Source organism: Ptychodera flava, chromosome 1, assembly GCF_041260155.1.
Source record: "Ptychodera flava strain L36383 chromosome 1, AS_Pfla_20210202, whole genome shotgun sequence".
In the NCBI taxonomy this organism is placed as follows: domain Eukaryota; kingdom Metazoa; phylum Hemichordata; class Enteropneusta; family Ptychoderidae; genus Ptychodera; species Ptychodera flava.
In genome coordinates this window covers 35,959,859-35,980,842 of record NC_091928.1, presented here as the reverse complement: position 1 = coordinate 35,980,842, position 20,984 = coordinate 35,959,859, and the positions used below count along the sequence as shown (strand labels likewise).

Sequence of the window (20,984 nt, the reverse complement as noted above, 5' to 3'; positions counted from 1 at the left end):
GCTACTGGAACTTTTGTCATTCTTAATTCTCTACAGCATGTTCCTCAATACACAGCTAAATCACAAACTTGAAAATATGGCAGCTATATGGACGACTTTGGAGTTAGAGTAATCATTGATGACTGCTTGATCATATTCAGTTTTTTCACGGACTTAAATTTCACACTCACCTGTTCGGCAATGTAAAATGTCTTACTACCAGTACTGGGTATGGGCCACATACAGCGAAAGGTTTCACCAAGTATCGGATTGTAGGGCTTCTTGGCACCCTGTGTGTGACAACAAAAAATAATCTGTTATCATAATTTTTGCAGGTGCTAACAAATGCCATACACAACACGTGTTCTGTAACATTGACTGTTTCCAGGCACCCAAAGCGCAGCACATTCTGTGAGTGCCTCTGCGCATTCACTTTTGGACAGTTTCAACGGACCTACCGTACAAGATTTGTGCCAGAATATGTACCGGTATCTCACTCTGTATGTGTAGTTGCACAAGCAATCAGAATTACATCAAAGATAGCGTTCTGTACTTGTGCTATATCATTGTGACACTGCACAAAAACAGTCACAACTCAGTTGTTTGACACCCTTGTCACGAATAAAAGACGTATAATAATATATGGCAATCATGGAATACTGCAAAAGATGCATTCGGACATTGGCACCACACTTCACTATCTGCTTTGCGTCAGACTATACACTGCGCTAAAGTCCTCATGCATCCTTTGCCGTATTATCATAATAACCTCATGAGTTTCGGAACATAACACTAAACACTACAGATGAAAGACAAATGTATGATAAGTATAGAAAACATTTTTAAGTATCTGAAAAGTAAATGAATTCTCAAAGATTATTTTCAGTCACCTTTGGTTTTTTGTAGAATCCTGAGAGATACCATCTCAATATCTGTTTCATTCGACTAAAGGGATCACGTTCCTTCACAGCCCTGAGAAAATTGAGAGAAAGTAATGGTTGGTACTGTAAAACATTTAATTAGTGGGGAAAAAAATGTTACAGCAAACTAACCCACTTCTTAAGATCAATGTTAATAATTTACTTTGACACAAAGTTGTCAAAAAACTCTCAGTTCACAAACCTGCAAATTGTTAAAGTTAATGGTGAAATCCTATAAGACTCTACATCTTTCCATCTGCAGGTCACATTCAAAGACTTCAAATCTCATCTTCTCATCTACCAATCATATTTAAAGACTTCACATTTCATCTTTCCATCTACCAATCACATTCAAAGACACATCTCATCATTCCATCTACCAATCGCATACTTAGACTTCACATCACATCTTTACATCTATACAATCACCCTTACACCTGAGGAATACCAGGACCCAATTATCCTCATGAATATGATCAGGTCTTCCAAGGGGCCCCCAGCATAGCTCTGTTAGGCAACTGGACTCCCTAGGATTACCGTGGGTGTGTTGATTAGTGAACTTGATCAATGCAGACCCAGTGTTCTTTTGTCTTGCCGAATTGCAACTGGTACCCTAACATGTACTAGCACCCCTATTACAATGAAACTTTGTCACAACCATATTGTTCTATATACCAAAACAGGACAGCTCCACATAAAGTAGGGATGACATGCTTACCTTGATAGGAAGTCTGCATGATAGCAGTAATCTGAGAGTTTATCCAACCATGACCTTGGTTCAAGTATAAACGTTGGCAAGACTACTTTAGACAGATCCATGCCAGGTCTGACTTGTTTGATCAGCATCCACACAATACTTTTATTCTCATCGGCTATTGTGTCAACTTGATTAAATTCCTGTGGTGCAGAGAAGATTTTGAAAGTGATCAGTAGACTTGGTTCAAGTCTGTGATTTGTTAATGCTTGAGTTGAGTGAACACAATGATATGTATTTTGCTTTCATGTGAAACGCGCGCGTGAGTGGAGTGGACGCGATGAGTCGGGTGAACGCCATACAGGGGAGTTTCACCCGGAATCACAGACTTGGCTTTCTTGCAGGGTTTACGTTGCTATAAATTATTCATGAATGACGTTTTTATTTACTTATATATTATTCATAAGATGACATCTCTTTATTGGGAGGAGTTACCTCTTTACCTCAAGCGAGACGTGCATAAAACTTACATGGCGTTGTCAACAAAATGTCGAGTGGCAGTGCGATCACTCCCACAAACATCAGCACGACCTTTGTTGTATCACCGAAAACGCCTGAAAATATCTGTGTTGTTTGTGGGGCCCATGTTCCAAAATGCGATAATCATCGCCGGTTATTCAAGGATGGAAAGTAGAAGTGGAAATCAAAGGGTCCTATTAGAGGCCACTAACACTAAGTTCATGCGTTTTCCTTATTGGCCAGAATAATGGCTGGAGCAGTCACTCATTTTGTATTTGTTTGACGTCACTGTGTACAGAGTCCGTCTGGCCGCCGGTACTTTGCAAGAAGTCCAAGTCGGTGAAACTAACTCACTATACTGCGCAGACTCAAATGTGACGCATTCAATCACTGGGAAAACCTGGCGTGAGCTGCCAACTTCCGGATAGGTTTGTACGAAATAGGAGAGACACAAGAGAAACTATTATAAATGATTTTATTTTTTTAAAATTCACCGACTTGAACCAAGTCTAAGTGATCAGCAACATTTTAGAAATTTTCAAACTATGTACACTTCTTTCAATGCACAGAATTGTTGGACTTGACTTTCGCAGTAATTACCTGTCCTAAATCTTCCTTATTTTCTGGTACATAATTGGTTTCCGTCTGTGGCACCTCTGGCATTTCTTCAATGTCATCATCTTCTTCCGAGCCTTCGGAATCACTCTCTTTTTCCTTTTCCACCTCATTCTCCTTGTCATCGTCATCATGCTCCGGCTCGTCAAGACCTGGGCAGAGACAAGAACAAATTTCAATTTTCTTCATATAAAATTCATTCCACATTATCTGCTATTTTCATGGAAGCTGTTGAGAATGTTCACACTGGGCTAGACCCTCTTCAAAGGTGGCACAAAAGAAACTCTACAAAATGCTCAGACACAAAAATATACACATGGTGTCGTCACAATAGAAGTGGCAGAAGCAATGTTTTGTCTTCACAGGACAGGGGTTTGAAGTGTTTCTTTGAACGCAATCTTACTGTTACAATGAGAAGAAAAAGCAGAACGCTGTATCTGTTTAGGGTAGTATGCACCTCGAAAATGAAAGACTACCAAACGTTTGCTAAACAAAACTTTCCTCAAGGAATCTTCTAAATAATTCTCTTTTCAAATTCAACAATAAAAATCGAGGGTATTCATGCAAATTTTAGTTCTCATGAAATAAATTGCCTAAGATTTAGTGATACTGTAAATTCAAAATGGCCGCCATGTGGGTTCTCTTCATTTTAGAAAGGAAGACCATCTACACTTTGAAAATAGACAGTGCAATTCAATCTTTAAACAATCTTTAAAGGCATTTTGTTTCCTTATATTGAAACACAGAATTTCACCGCAGTGTTTATGTTTCACAAATGACAGGAAAAGATGTTACTGTCTTGTCTTTGATAGCTAGGTTACACTGTTTCAAAATCTGTAGCATTAGAGAATTTGAGCTTTTCAAAAACACTTCACCATCCTTGTTACAATCTCTCACGGCATGGCCATTACCTTGGTCTCTGAAGTGTTTGTTCTCAATCTCACTCTCATTCATTCCCTTTGCACTGTTGAGAAAGCTCTGCAACTGCTGGGTGAGGTCACCGCTACTCGTATCCGCGGCCGTTCCTGCGTCATGCTCCTTCATCGACCTCATCAACAAACTTGAGCACCTTAGGGACAATTCCAGGGCGTCCATCCAGCATTTGCCGTCTGCTTCCGACGGCGCCCGGAATATCAGATAATTACTTGGCAGTGGTATTGTAATCGATCCCATTGATTCACCCTTAGGACCCTGCAATAAAGAAAGTGAGTTTAACCCTTTGAGTGCAGTATTTTTCCAGCCAAAATTTTAGTGCAACATTTTACCAATTTTTGTGAATTTTTCTGTAATTTTTCTAATAATTTTGGACCAAATGGACATCACATTTCATTGCTACAGTTTTCATCAAAATTTTGGCAAAAATTTGAAAAAATTGACAGGAGTAAATTTTACATAAAGACAACAAAAATTGACTTTGGCGCTCAAAGGGTTAATTGAAAAGCTGTCGAGGTATATAATTGTCAAAAGCATTATTCATACAAAAAAAATATCGTTAAAATTATTATGGTTTGGTCTGAAATTGATCAGCCTAGAAACAGTGTTATGATTTAATACCCTGTGACCCATATTGATTGGTCAGAAAGTGGGCAGCCTAGAAACAGTTTTATAACTTAATGTTGTGACCCATATTGATTGGTCAGAAAGTGGGCAGCCTAGAAACAGTTTTATGACTTACCCTTGTGGCCCATATTGATTGGTCCAAGGGATGGAAGACCTTAAAACAGAATCCATCTTTTCTTGATGGTCTTTCAATCAAATCACACGAATTAAGCAGTACTGTTCCGACCCACTGCCCATGCTGTGAAGATAAAATATTGATATTTAAGAATTAAAGCAAATACCATGGAAATCTATTTGCAAATTAAGTCTTCCTTCTAAAAGACTTCACTTACAGCATATTTTGAATGTCATGCATAAACATCTGTACACAACCCAATCAGATTAAAGGAAACAAAGTGAAACGAGGGGTTTCATTGGAAGTTTTCTAAACATCAAGTCTCTCACTGTACCATGCAAAAAATGTAAACTTGTAAAAAAATGCCTTTTTTCTTATGTTTTTTTGGTAGTAACATCTATAATTTCAATTCAATATCTGAATAAAAATGTTTCTTACCTTTGAGCTTTTGTAAATAAGAAGTAACCCTGGCTTGAGTACACACCATAGCTTTGTCCAACCTTTGAGTGTCCCTCTCACCTGCGAAAAAATATAAAATATCAAAAATACTGTACGACAAAAACAATACTAGACTAGGGCTGCTGAGTCCATAAGCTTGCACAGATATGTAACTTCAATGAAGTGACAAGACGACTGCCAGCATGTGCACGGCAGAAGCTATTGGACAGTGTTATATTTTTTATCCTAAATGAAAACATATTGATGCTTTTCAATTTATTTTAAATTGTTCTCAGTTAATTAAGTAATTGTATAACTTTAATTGCTTGCAAATCTTGCTCAAAGTAAAACCTACTGAAGCTAGGCCATTATGTACAATGACGCAGTCGCAAGTATCATGGGATTGCAATGGCGGCAGCTATGCGGTCAAAAAATTTTGTTCTCATCCTCCTGCAGTGATGCATGCGAATCAGTAAGCTGCTTGCGGCCACTCTTGGCGGCCCACATTGCAAGCTATAAGACAGAGGCACATCCTCTACCGTCTATGACAGAACTAATGTTGCCAACACCTGGCCACTGTTTGTGGAGTTTGATAAAAATAAGCTTTCTGCAGGCTGATAATATCCAAAAGATATAAAGAGAGTATTAAACAATGTAATGCGTCATGCTGTTTACCAATCTCACATGTCCAGCAATACGTACTGGTGATGGCGCCCCCAAAGTTGAGATTACAGCTACTTTCTTCTTAGTAAGTATAGATTGTGAAAATGTGTGGGCGTAATATTTGAAGGTACATGAAAGAGACACTTAACCCAACACAATAAAAAATCTATCAATTTTGGGGATGATAGCAGCAAAGCTGTCTACTAGTAATGAAATCAACAGAAAACTGGTCCATTTCTAATCAAACATGAGTTGCATGATAGGATGTCGGAATCGACAAGTCATCCTGTGAACTGAAAACGTTGCCTTGCATTCATTACAGATTTCAACCGAACTTCTCAAATCTGCATTTGATAGAGTACATCCCCTTAACTTTTTCAATAACAACATGAACATCAAAACAAGTAATTCATCAACCCTCAGAGAACTCCATTAAAGCATTTTCTTGAAGGCAAGGGCAATTTCCAGACATCAGATAGAACTTAATGATAGACAACTGTCCGTGACTGAACACATTTGAAAGAGAAAATTAGGAAGTAACATCTTGCATTATAACACCTTATATGGTAATTTTAATGAGTTATCCTTACAAAAGGACACTATCTATAATTAACTTGCAAACGCCAGCAAGAAACTAGTATTTTAAATTAAATATGGTTTTAATTAAATGTCTTTTCAGTTCCAAAGTTTCTCCTGTTGAAATTTAATACAGGAAACTTTAAAACTAAAAACCCATTCAGGTATACAGAAACACATCCTTGGGGTATAAATAACCGATATCTAGTACCTGTACTTAGCCAATCAAAGACAATTCGATGAACTCTCGATGTGTGATAATGCAATAATCACACATATAATGATAGGTTATGATGCTATCTAACACAGTGTTTAGCATAGTGTGTTTCTATTTTTGTAACTATTTAATTAGGCCAGGAAGAGTATGAATAAATAGTTCCCAGGAATCACAGCTTCTAATTCAGCCAAGTTGGAATTTTTTTTTGAAATGGCAGCAAATATGTACCAGTACTTCCCCCAATACCGGGTATATATATACAATGATATGGTATACAGTGTATTGACAACTTACTACAGTATACTACTGGTGTATGAGCTTCCTGTTTCTATTGCGAAGCAGAAGAGAACCTACTTGAATATGTGACTACATAACTTTACTAAGATCACAATACAGTGGTGTGAGAGTATTGTGTAAACTGTGTCGGCACAGACACGGTGATAAAGAGGATAAAACATGGGTTGAAAAAGCATGAATCTTAGACCCTACTTCAGGGATGTTCAAAAGACAATACTGCCATCGTTTTACTTTTAGGGTATTCTTGATGTCAAATTTTTGCAGTTTTCTGTTTTCTTCTGGGAGGATATGGAAATACTCAGAATTTGTTGTGTCAACATAGACTCTCCACAGTCGCTGTGCCTTGTTTTGTGCGCGCCCACGATGGGCCTGCGCTGCATTCGAAGACTATACGCTGTGCAGCTGTGAGCACGCGCTGCCAGACACAGCAACTGTCCGTTTTCGTAAGGGTATGAATATTCATAAGGGTAGTGACCTCAAAAGAAACACCAATCTAACTGGGTGGAGAGAATATATATTACTAGTAGCCGGTAGACCTATACACGTGATATGTTTTTATTTTTCATTTTTCATTTTATTTGGCTATGCTACTTGTCATTTTTGTTTTGATTAACGGATGTGTGGAGTTCTATAAAGTACCCGGATCAGGCAGAAATCCGACCGGTCGCTTGCAAGAACGTCCAGACCCTGAGATTCACGTCGCGTCTCTGAAGGGCGCGCGTGTTCCAACAGGGGAGAACGCGAATCGCAGGGTCTCTGCCAGACTAGTGTCAACACTGCTTGTATACGGTATGTAATGTCTCTGTAATTGTGGACAGATTGTAGAATATATACCGGTACTCCCAAGTCATCAATAACAATGTAAAGAGTGTGAGATGTTGCTGGTTTGTAAAATTATAAAAATATTTTCGCTCAACTCAGTTTCTATACCTTTGCCCAAAAGAATCTTAGGAACAATAATTTCTTTTCCTTGACCTAATCATGGAAAATGTCATGGAAAATGCAGGCACGGTTGTCGTTACTTCCCTGGTAGGTTGCAAATGACTCCTGCACAAAGTTTGTACAATAAACACAATATCTAGTATTTGTGCAATAAACATAACACCAAGTACTTGTGCAATACAAATAAAACCTAGTATTACTGTACCATATGTGGCAGTGATTTATGGTGAGATAAAGCCACATTACATGGTTACATTCTATGCTATCAGAATGCAGTTAACATTTTGACAAACACAGCTTTCAAAGTCTTGTGGTAAATACACAACCCAAACCACTTGTGTGTGATTTTGTGGAAGATAATATCACAAACTATGGAATCAAAATCATCATGGAAAGGACTATTAACGATTTTCTTGTTTTCTCAAAAAAAAACAATTACAGTTTTGCATTTTTAGAAGTGACCTGACAAATGAAAGTAACTTGGCAACTCCAAACCCCTACAGATTTGTGTCTAAAACTGAAGCCAACGACTGATAGAATCTGACAACTAGTGATTGTATCTGGATGGCTGTTCCTTTAGTCGATGGCATTTGTGAGAGTCCTGACTTCCTGGAAGTAGTTTCACTTCAATTGAACGTTTCACTTTGCATCCCTGATCCAGAACCATTATCTTGGAAATGTTCATTCCGTGCATTACAGACGAGGCACTTTGCCCTCCGATAAAGGGCACTGCGGAGCAATTCGTGAGAAGTAAAACAAACAGAGAGCTGACAGACTGCACAAAGAGCTACACAAACCAAACCGGCTGTCATTCACCCTAGACAGCGTGGGTAATCTAGATGGAAAAGACTGCAGAAAATGGTTGGTACGTACAGATTAACCCACACCCGTGAGGAAAGGTCTGTGAGACTGCTTATAAATCGCATCCACTTTGCCTGACAATCAGACACAGCCCACTCACCCTTTACTGCTGGCATACAACTGATCCTTCACTCTATCATACACAATCAAAAGCAAATGAGTTCAGTCAGCCATTTACAATTGAGAGTGGCATTACCTTGTCTTACTTTAAATATTATAACTACGACTAGTACTACGTGTCCCAAGGACCTGGTAATATTTTACCTTCAATGATGATGATTGAATCAGTCTTGATGTTATATACCGGTAGCTTTAAAGGCAAATGATGCAGCACTGGCTATCCTTGAAAATCTTTAGAAAGTATACGATATATGAAGGCTTATCCTTTACCAATTATTTGTCATTTATCAAAATTATCATCCTTACCAAAATTTCACTCATTTGGGTACCTGAAACCCACCTGTATTAGCCACAACAGATGTATATCAGGTGCACCTGTAAACCCGCTCCAAAGTATGATTCCACCACCAGCCCCCCCCCCCCCCCACCGCCCAGGTGCACCTGACGAAAACGAGTCTGCTTTGGCAAAGTGGCACCTAATTCTTATTTCACCATTTTTTTCAAGACATTTTACCATACCGGTATACCAGTATAAATAATTTAGTTCTACCAGTTCTTATTGAAATGTAATGAACTGATAACTCTTTGAAACAAAGAGTGTTAGCTGCTTTGTTGTAGTACATACAGAATCTTTCAACACCACTGGTACTCCATGAATGTTAAGGGAGACTAATAGAATCCCACACCCCAACGGGTTGGGATGGAATGTCTCACACGAGTTGGGGAATTCTGTCTCACACGAGCCAAAGGCGAGTGTGAGACTGAATCCCCCAACGAGTGTGAGACATTCCCCCCCAACCCATTGGGGTGTGGGATTATTTTTCTCACGTCCCTCCAATATCTAGGGTATTTTCACTGCTTATTATTGTGGTAGGTTTATACTATCAAAAACCAGCACTCGATTGCTCTTGTTTCATTTGTATCATTCCGCACAGAAAAATGAAGTTCCTTTCATTGATGTGCACAGGGATTACCCTGGCTCAAGAACGGCATGAGATAAAATCGCACATGAAAAAAAACTGTGGGAGAATTTCAAAGTCTGTGGGAACCGGACCTAACTTTCCCTGATTTTCTGCATATTGGTTAATTTGCATAACAATACACTCAGTGAGACAGTTTTCGGACGACCTCAGTTTTCAGACATTTAATGACATGCTGTTCGTTATACGCCCTTCGCTCCGTTTTGATAGCGTTTTACAAGTCATGCTACAGCATATTAAGTCAGGTGACGCTGCCGTCCCGTTTTGGATTTTTTTGGGGGTAAAAGCTATTTCGGGCGCTACAAACTTGAAGTTAGCCACACCGTACAATACGAGGTGTAGAACGCAACACACAGGGACAGCCCGTGTCCGATATCTAAAAGCGCTATACACGTTGAAATATAGTTGCGTCGTCCATGGATTAAACGTAACTAATTATCACGAAATATTTCCACATAGTTTTCTAAACACATCGAAATTGAAAATTGGGGTTCGAAGTTTCAAAATACCAATATTTAGCCCCTTATCACATTCAAAATACAACGTCCCATTACTGCGATAGCAGTCCGATTACACGCGCTCAACATGGGGCAAAAATTTGGCAACTTTGACCCCCCCCCCCTAAATGCCACTTCTGTCGGTGTTAACAGTTTGAGGATAAACACAATAAAGTTTCGAAGGGTATGGTAATAGATTTCGTTGTGCTCGTCATTTATGAAACAGCTTGGGCGAAATTCACTACCCTGTCCGAAAACTGTCATTCTGAGTGTAGTTGTAATCGGAGGCGGTCGAATCCATACTTTCCAGTGCGGGAGTAACGGAAGTACAGTAGTCCAGAATAGTGCATTTTCGTTTTTTCTTCGCACTACCACTCGTACTGGACACGAATATTCCTTCGAAAGCGCCATTTTGAGCTATGACAACACACTGTACATCAGCAATGAACACTTGCTGTATCGACTCCAATGATTTGTCAATGAACGCAAAACTTCCTGTGGCAACCAATCACAAACGCTGTTGAAACCGTAACTCTGCAACAGCTTTTTTCTAGCGTAATTATAGCGCTCTCTACGGCGACACAATGAGTGGTTCTGTACTGAAAACCGGCCAAATGTTACCGATGAATTTAGATCGCGTAAAGGTATCACGTACGCGCCATTTGAATTATCGGCGCGACTTTTTTGCCCAATTGATTTTTCTGAATGCGATTTTTCTGATTTTTGAGCGTAAATATCGCGTTATCGCGCCCCAAAGTGATCCCTGTGTTCATATCAAACACGTTCATATGTACCGTATATTACGAATATGGCAATTTTGTTTTGTTGGTCAGCCACAAAATTCACCAGGTCATCTGGGAAAATGTTGCGAAACAGCTCTGGTGGCCATCTGTTGATGACATTGCATGGACGCTGTCGTCTGCTACAGCCTCGTGTGCAGATGGCTCGCTCATCGAAGTCTTTCGCTAACTGTATCGCTGTCAAGTCAGTTCTTCTCCAGAAAATATGACGACGAGCGTAAACAGCCGATAGGTTTGTAATGGCCTGAATTCTCCCGTTACAACATAAAAGCGGTCATCCTCCGTGTATTTGTTGCCGACGCTGACCGTACTCAAATCTAGAACAACCTGTTCACTCTGCGGTTCAGTCGTCTGTCTGCTATAGTGCCAGTTGTACATTACGCGATGTTCTATTCGTCAAATAATTCGTACAGAGAACTAGGCGCTGAGCAGAATTGACCAATCAACATACGTTTCACATACGAGGTGTTCGTTCGCGCAACAATACAGAGTGTGAGAACAAATTGATCTCACACTGGTGTTCTCACACTCCCAGCGCACTGGGGACGTGAGAAAACTCATTGCCGTATATCTTTTAATCTGCTGTGATAATAATCTCAGAAGACAGTCTATCAAATAAGCCAAATCGCCTCCCTGATAATCTCTCTACTTCTGAATCAATATCCTTGAGAGGAATAATCGTAACATTCTTGTCGCACCCATTTCCATACACAATTTTAAAACACTACATGTATCTTGTTGAAGTCATCACTTCAGTTAGCCATACTGGTAATGTTGGTAATGTACAGGAGCCATCACCTCCTTGGTTCATAGTACACTTGATGAGCTGAACCAAACTGGTTCAATGAGTCATTCAGACAGTCAACAAAGTTGTAAATCTCTCCTTGCCAACATCGGTGTTGTTTCCCTGATATTTCGATGAGTGCTGTGAAAAACCACCCTGTTATTTTCAGATAAGCCCATTATCGACCTCACAAAACTGATTTGTGTTTCCCTCTCATCACACATTGTGGTTTTTGGTTCAAAGTGATACGCATTATTGCGGTGGAAAAAAGATCAATATCATCAATGTCCCCTGAGGAGTTGACAAGGTCTTGAACCTACATCTATCAGATCAACTGTATGGATTTAGCTGACATAGGATGTAGATTTTTGACTCCAAACACACTGAAAGTGTTAAGTTATACAACAATCCTCATTAAAAATCCACAGCAAATACTGTATTCCTTCCTGTATTAGTGTATAGTATGAGAAGCCATTTCAAAGTTACTGATATCCAAGCTAACCCTAGTATTGTTTAAATCCCAGATGTCCCAGTTGACAAAACGTGCAGTGCTATGTCATTTTGTGTTATGCTTTTTGAAAACCAAGTAAATTACCGTACCATATTCTAAATACTTTACACTGAAAGTCTTCCAGTGCAGATCTATTTCAGTAGATTAAACGACACTTAAAATTAGCCAAATTACATAGTGTAATTATCATAGGCACCTAACTGTCATGGCGACAGAAACCTGGCTGCATTGCTGCCTACGTCACCACACAGCTAGCAGCAGTATTTGTTGAAATGTTTAACATTCTATACTATCGACTGATGTTACTATGGTAATCCTCTTTCAGCTGTAAAAGCAAGATCTCTTGCATCACAGTCTGCACCAAATGATTTTGTCGATTAAAATGGCACAACACGGCTATGTAAATTAAAGCCCTACGTGCTTATCCTTCAGACAAGGTGTCTTTACAAGAGAATGTAGACTCACTGTCTGTTACATATGCCTTACAAACTGTACCATGAAAAAAGTAAAAATTGATAATGTCCTTTAAGAACAGCGGCATAATTAGAAAATCAGCCCACACATAAAGAGAACATGCTTGTTTCTGTCTGGTTTGTGTTCTGCACAATTTAGGCAGTAATGTACCCAGTAACACTCATTACCTTAAGCCATCCGGACAGGACAACGACTGATGGGTCTTTCAGTGAACTCAGCAGTTCTTTTGTTGCTCTTTTCTTTTCGCGTCTGTAATTTTTCTTTTGAGCCTGCAACAGAAAATGATGATAGTGCAGATGTGAGTATTACTGATTGATTCTACGATATGTGATGGACACAAAAGATTCATCTTTGTATGTTAACCCTTTGAGTGCTGTATTTTTCCACAACCAAAATTTCAGTGCAACATTTTACTAATTTTTATGAACTTTTCTGTAATTTTTCTGATAATTTTGGACCAAATGAACACAACATTTCATTGGCAACAGTTTTTAATCAAAATCTTGGCAAAAATCTGGCAAAAATTGACTTAGGTACGATATATTTTATTAGGGTGACAAAAATGGACTTTTGCGCTCAAAGGGTTAATATTGACACTACTGTTACATGTAGCAGAGGTTGTGACTAAGTTTCACCATCTATATTTTTCATACTTTGTATAACAAGGAAATGCACGAATAGTAAATTTGGAACGTTTGGCGAGGGTTTTTTTATGATTGTGATACAAAACAACCTGATAATATTGTGATCTCAGAGGATGATGAAGTCATGTTTAGGTTGGTTCTGTTGACAGCATCTACCAGTACAGGTATACCGGTATGTGAACAATGACAAGCACTGACAGTTTACAGATTTTGTCCTGTCCAACAAATTGGCAATTCAAAGAAACTTTAATGAGCGAAAAAGAGGGCCAGGAGAAAGACAGTAGATTTTGTTGACATTTAACAGCAAAACGCAATACGGTACATAAATATGGGGCCTGTTGACATAAAACATCAGAGGACAATGCCCATAAAAATGTTTCCAATCTACTATTGCCTTCTGAAATTTCAGAAAAGCACAAGATCATTTTGACTGCCTGGCTCATTGTTTACACATTCAATGCATTTCAGAATTTATCTGAGTCCCAAGAGGTAGATAAGCAAGCCCTGCATGAACATATCACCCTGGAGAATTTCAATACTGTATTTCATTTTACTGAAAATACTTAATACCTAAAAACCTGCAGAGATTGTCCAGCTGCCTTTTTTCTTGTAGGGGTGGTCTGCATTTACGCATTTATGATATCCCATGTTTTTAATCAGAATACAATTTTGTCCAAAAAGCAAACATACACCAGCAGGTCACAAAATCCATTTTACTGATGGAAGTCATCACAAGTACTGATGGAACACACAGGGTTTTCAACGATTCACAACACAAGAGAGTTTGATGCATAAATCGAACCTTTGGAATAGAGTTCTATCTTCAAAAGAATTCAACAAATTAAGACTCCTGAACAGTCTGTGTTTGGATTTAGACACGGTTACAGTCTGTTTTTCCTGTAGTGGGACATGCAAAAATCAGGCACCAGTCTTACCTTCAAAGACTCTCTCTTGGCAAGCTTTACAGATTTGTAATCTAAACTGTGTAACTTTCCTTCAGACTGAAATAAAAAAATTCAGAAATAAATAAATAAACATAATTATTATAAATGTCTAGTATAAGGAAATTCATATCCCTATTATTGACCTACCAGGCTGTAGTGTTGTCATAGCATGTCCATTGATTATTACACATCATAATGAAAATTGAGTGCACCCCTGTCCAGTGTTACAGAGCTTGTTGACAGATCTAGACTAAATACAACTTGGTCACCCTTCATCACTTCCTAGATGGTCTGGATGAAATCATCTAATTAATTATGCATGCGATGAATAACTCTTGATACCATATTATACCAGACTGAGTCCTCTGTTGGATTGGAATGACAGACTGGATCTATTTGATGCATGGAGGACTAACCCTTTGAACCCGGCTCGGACAAAAATGTCCGCATGATGTCATATGTCACCAGGGGGCCAGGGTGCAAAGGGTTAAGGGGCTGTCAGGGAATGACTACCTCTACAAACAATGGAAAATTGAAACCCATACCATGGAAGTAAGGGGTTCAGTGATCTAATATGTGTGTCCATGGTACTACCGGGTGGTACTTTCATTGATAGGTGGTATGTTAACACTGGGATATAAATGGCTGTAGTAAATACATGCATCTGTAAAGATTGAACCCTTTTTTGGAGTACACATATCGGTATAGTACAACCCAATGGTTTGTTATTGTAGGTGAACTTGTATTGGTATTGTACTGGTAGAAGGGGAAGGGGAGGGGGGGGGGGGGGGAGGTTGAGAATGCAACAAAATATATTATCATGGAATTGTAAGATACAAGTGTACAGTCCTTCTTGAGCATGTACCAGTTTTACAGCCTATGCACTGCCCTCATCACAGAAACCTCCCAGGAATCACCTTAAATTGTCTGATGACCAGAAATTTGATTCCCATTTTTGTTGTCATCCACAGAAATGATTAATGATCATGAATATTGCAATTGCCACTGCAAAAGTGTGTGCGTCCACAGGTTACCACCACAGCAGTGATGAGTCTTGTGATTTCATATACCTTCACAGTATCCTGGTAGTCTACAGAATTCTTTCGTTGGAATAAATTGATATCACTATGTATTAACTTGTGATACGTAAATTGGAAAAACGCAAATTGGACAAAGGTTGAAGAAGGCATTGTTATTACACTTTGACATTCCTTAATGTTTTTATACAGCGTCAAGATGACCAATGTAAACGTAATTCTCCTTCAAGGAATACATGTAGTAAATACCAAGTATTTTCACATGTGATAGGAGGGTTTGCATAGGATGTACAACTGCAATACAGAGTGACTTTACTTAGGATTTTTTGATAACAATACATGACATTTTGTCTTTTCTTGTAAAAAAGTAGTATGTGATGTTATGGGAACAATGTACATATTCTAAATGGTGTAATGTGATAAAAATACTTGAACAGTAGCATTGCATATGTTACGTGAAAACCTGTGAATAATGAATTGCAGGTAATTCCATTCTGTTCGTAAAGTACAATAACCATTAGAAACTTATGAGTTTGACAGGACCATTGATTTACTGTACATATGTTAAAAATACTGTATCAGTATGTGACACAAATACATGTATGTATTCAATATACTTCATGTGCATGATTGAAAATGCATTTGATAAATGATGATGAGTGGACATGGGTCTTTAACATTTAACAAGGTAGTGTAATTGTTATACTGGTACAACAACCATTACACCATCCAATCTTACTATTTCAGTGGTGTAATTTAAACTACCAAACTGGCAATACCAGTCGTATGGTAGAGGTGAATATATTACAATGTGTTCAAAACTACTTCATGAATTACTTTCTACTGGTGCCATGTAAATTTAGCACTTCGCTGTTTACTAACCTGAGAGCCCCCAAACTGGAGAAAAAGAAAGAAAAAAATAAACACAAGCATGATTATGAAATCTGCAAGTTTATCTTCAGCATGGCCAGCACTTGCATTCATTACCAATATAATAATACCAAGTATTTCATGAGATGTCACTAACCAAACAGATCATGAAATTGTAATCCAATGGCTAAAACGTGAACATATAAACACAAATTTAAAAAAAATTATGGACAGATGATCTGTTGAACTGTTAGCATCTGAGAGAGTTCATGAAATGCGGCTGCGTATAGTTTAGCTTTGAAGCCACGCCATATTCTGCCATATACATGTATACTGAATAATTCACCAAGAAAGACTAGAAGCCAGATTACACGTAGGTGATCAGAGCCACAACCAGAGAGTATGATCCAATGAACCAATCCTTGCCACATTGTATGAAATGCTAACATTCCACCATTCTAGAATTGTTTACAAGTAGTCTGCGCCACAAGGAGAGAACACGCCATGCACATCTCATGCAAATACCGGTGATCTCGATGATAAACTACGGGTTATACATCATGTATGTGATGTGTAAATTGTAGATTTAAATGGTATTTGAAATGCAGTGAATACAATTGTGTGGAAATACCATAACTACTACTTATACAGTAACAGTAAAATTTACGCTAATCCCTTAAATAAATTGATGTCACAATATTTCAACTACCAGTCTATACACCAGCTTCCTAATATAAGAACTACCGTATAAGATATACTTGTACACCATATAGAAACATCACATTTTAAGGGGACATTTGTACAAGATGAGCACATTTGAAATGTTTTGAGATAAGCTTTTTGCACCTTGCAAGATATACGGGTCACCAGGAGGTCAGGGTTCAAAGGGCGTAACAACTTGAAGGGACCATTATGCTGTTGGTTCTATAACTTCATATAATTTACACTCATCTCTTTTTATACATTTCACAATATTGCAACTACCAATGCACACACTGGCTTTCTGATGAAAACGATGAAAATATACTTGTACACCAGATAGAAGCTAATATCACATTTTAAGGGGATATACACACACAAAATCATCAATATTACAAGGATTTACCATACATACAGTGCACAACATATTACTGATATACATCATTTCCTGAATAATAGCTGTGGAAATGGAAAGTTTGAAGTAAACCTTTTGCAACTTTCAAGATGTCAAAGTCACCAGTAGGTCAGGGTTGAAAGGATTGACTTATTGGGTGCATATGCTGTTGGTACTATCGCAAAACTGTGGGAGATAGTTGGAAATATCATGCCTTGAAAGGTTTCAATGCTGACCCCCTTCCATTGTGATGACTTTGAAATGAAATTTCTCTCTTGACAACAACAATTTTGGAATCACCGGCCTTTCCTTTTGTTGACAAAACGGACAAATGCAGACTACATGTATGTTTTACAGCGGTACCTTATATCTTGCATCACTGTGAACAGGGTAATGACTCAATGGATTAAAACATGCAACACTGCATTGAACGGTTCTGCGTCAGCTTGCACTGCAGACACAAACACATCCCATCATACTACCTGTACACAACTGATGGTCCTAGGAGTTGTACCAAATGCCAAACTGGCCATGGTATACAAAATTTAAAACTTGCTTCTCAGAACTAATTTAATAAATTGGTATACCATATATGAAATGGAACAGTAATAAAGTTTACATTAACACATAAAATCTAGGTTACCTGGTGAGTTTACAAGGTTTATCAATATTTTCAGAGTGGAAGCCGTCTGCATGCGTATATATCTGCGATTGTTTGGCAAAATGGTCGGGGGTGTGCAGCTACAAAAACCTCATACCCAATTTTAGACCAAAATCTCAATATTTTAGGACCCCATTTTAGACCTCTACGATATAGCCTTTGATCCCGGTAAAAAACCATATAGGGGAATTTACAAAGCCTGATGGGGCAAAACTAAGCTTTTGCATGGCTGGGCCATGAATGAATGCCTTTCTGCAAAGTACCGTATCTATTGTCCCTGGCAAAGGATTGATTTGCTGCAATAGCTATAAATTTTGCTGAAAACACTTTTTGGGAAATCTAAGAATTTTGGTGAAAGATCATGTTTGACTTTATGTAAATTAGGCTGGGTGAAATCATAACCCATTTTTGACCCTGGTAGCACTGAAATTTATACCTCCATTTTACCCCAAATTTTAGACCATATCACTGAAAAACCCACCCCAAAGGCTGGCACGTATACCCGGTACACATATAGGTATTGGCAAGTAATGGAAGCATCCTTTTTTCCATGCTCTATCCCATCCATCAATCTACCTTCAGTCCCCGTTCCACACTATCAAGTACCGACCGATACTTCTAAAAAAAATTGTAAGATTCATATTGTTGACTTTCTGGTCCCATATATTAACCAGCAGTGGTTTCCCTGTCTTTACTCAATTCTGACGATGAACAATGCAGCAACTATCATTATCAGTTTAAATGCATGTTTTCTTCAGCGTTCTGATCGTAAATACATAGATAAGTAATATGTGCGATGGCTTTCAGCGAATTATTATTAATTAGCTACCGTATCATTTGAGCTTACGACTGAAATACTTGAGAGGTGTTGATCACACAGTTATCAAAGAACCATTCATAGCTCGATGAAAATTGAAAAGAATATTTCACAAAAAGGCTAATTTTGGATGAGGATCTATATCAATAGGCGGCAGTAATACTGCAATTTAAATCATCTGATTAAATGTGTTGGTGAAGATTGATATGGCAAGGTCATACAATATATGTGCCTGAAGAGTACTCTTGAAAGATTTCGGGTTTCAAATTTCATCATTCCGTGTTTACTGCTGGTGGCGAAAGATTCATATTAAAAAGTGGATGAAAAGGGAGATGTCCACCATTCAATTGTCATGGATACAAATGATTGTCTTTATGTCCGCCTACACATGACGAAATGAACAGCTGCAGTTCAGATTATTATCCCCGCCGTAGTATGGCCAATTTGGTTTTCTAGGGCTCCAATTCACAAGACAGCCTCAGTTTGGGGGAGATTTACGAAATGAACATGACGTCCATTTTCCTTACACAACGCATGAGCAGGTGATTGACAAGTTCAATTTCAACGCACGTATTAGCCAGGGAGCATAAACCTCTTTCCTTCTTCCTGAATGAGAATTTCACCAAGGTTTTTTTCTATAAATGGCTCCAAGGTTTCAAAATTGTAAGGAACACCTACACACTCATCATCAATACTTGAAGTAGCGGCATACGATTATGATATACTCCTATCAATGACATGATGATTATGACCACTGCAACACTCCAGGGCAATACACTGTACTAAGTCTTGTGAAACCTTTGTAACACGATTTGCAACAGCCAAGATGTCACGTCTGCTAAACCATGGTTTGTTAGACTATAGTAAAAGTACACAGACCAAGGACTGGGATGTAATGTTCATCCCCAATTCCCTAAAAAACATGTCCACACTTACAATTGATAAGAATACCGGTAGGTTTGGGTCAAACCATGGCGGTGAGAGGGGTAAAAGAGTAAACACTTCACTGAGAGGGACTCCGAGCACTCCCCATGATCGTGCTGTCTTTCTGTCTTTACACGGATACAGAAGTTCGACAAACCCCTCTTTGCCTTTTCATCGGCGCAGATCTTTGAATTTTCTACATGTCACCATAAGCCCAGACTTGCATGTCACAGTCTGTAAAGTATACTACCAGTACAATAATTCTAACCCAGATATGCAAAAAACGTAATTTTCCAACTTTTTCCCCAGACAAATATTTGCAAATTACGGTACAACTACCAGTATTAGTTCAATACCATTCTTGCCACACTTTAAATCTTTGTCTACTACCCTACTTAGTGTACCACTAATAATCAAACCGTGTAACCTGTTTTGGAAACTTATTAGTCCACAAACACTTTACTGCATGTTATAGGGACTGGTCAAACCTCAATAAAAAAAGAATATAAATACAAATATGACCAGCATAATTTATTAAAGTTACTTCCTGAAGGCAAAGGGAATGCAAATACATCTGAACTTCTCAAAAGCAGTAATTTGCCTCGTAGCATGAGACATGAACAGTTTTTTTCTTTATGGCTGAGTTCTGGGAACTGTGTAGGTGGTGGAAATTGAGTGCAGTAAGAGAAACAAGAGACTGAAGGGAGTTTGTAGTGTGCGTGGTGGATGTCTAGACACTCTCGTTGCCAGGCAATTCACATGGCAAATCACACGGAAATGAACAGTTCAACTTGGTTGACATGAAATACATGTACTTTAGTGTCTTGCTGTCACAAACATTTACCGAAGTACTGTACCTGTACGCTTTTTAAAGTTAACTAAAAGCCTGCCTGCTGATGTTGCAGGACATGTTGACTGTCTGTCAGTAATTACAGCAAGCAGAATTTACGACTATGACAGAGAAACTAAAATCAAAGACAAACAGCTCAGCCCAGCTGAATGTAACCTTTAAAGGGTATATTTTTTGCTGAAAATAATTTTCTCATAGGCACCGTCTTAACACGTTACATTTATGGTTGGTATGATTTAGACACAGCTATGAACAGGTACACTGCAGCATTCCTTGAATGAGATTTGCATAAAATTGCCCTTAAAAAGGCTATTGAGATTCTAGAGTTCTATAGTTCTATACGGTAGATATTCTAAAACTATCTCAAGAAATTCAATAGAAGTTTTGAGAGTTTGGGCATTTTTTTCTGAAGAATTCTATAGAAAAACATGATTCCATGGAATTCAATAGAAGTTTATAGAAAATTTTTCGTTTAGTTCGACTAAATTGTACATTTATGGGTTCTCCCTGCATTAACCTCATTTTACACAGTCATAATCATCTTTTACAAACACAGAAATCAAATCCCTTCCCTACAATGGC

At 38.4% G+C, this 20,984-nt stretch overlaps 1 protein-coding gene across 13 annotated transcripts in view; it reads right to left on the bottom strand.

Moving 5' to 3' along the window:
* LOC139136172 (oxysterol-binding protein-related protein 8-like) overlaps positions 1 to 20,984 on the bottom strand; it is a 121,235-nt gene that overhangs the window by 9,467 nt on the left and 90,784 nt on the right. For 9 of the 13 annotated variants that reach the window (XM_070703931.1, XM_070703976.1, XM_070703925.1 and 6 more), the window contains 10 exons: positions 16,070 to 16,084; positions 14,142 to 14,207; positions 12,730 to 12,831; positions 4,841 to 4,921; positions 4,403 to 4,525; positions 3,639 to 3,918; positions 2,713 to 2,879; positions 1,618 to 1,796; positions 870 to 951; positions 171 to 269 (listed from right to left, as the gene is read on the bottom strand). In XM_070703931.1, coding sequence (XP_070560032.1) covers positions 171 to 269; positions 870 to 951; positions 1,618 to 1,796; positions 2,713 to 2,879; positions 3,639 to 3,918; positions 4,403 to 4,525; positions 4,841 to 4,921; positions 12,730 to 12,831; positions 14,142 to 14,207; positions 16,070 to 16,084 — 1,194 coding nt within the window. The remainder of the gene's footprint in view (positions 1 to 170; positions 270 to 869; positions 952 to 1,617; positions 1,797 to 2,712; positions 2,880 to 3,638; positions 3,919 to 4,402; positions 4,526 to 4,840; positions 4,922 to 12,729; positions 12,832 to 14,141; positions 14,208 to 16,069; positions 16,085 to 20,984) is intronic. The other 4 variants (XM_070703990.1, XM_070703936.1, XM_070703984.1 and 1 more) reach the window with 1 other exon arrangement.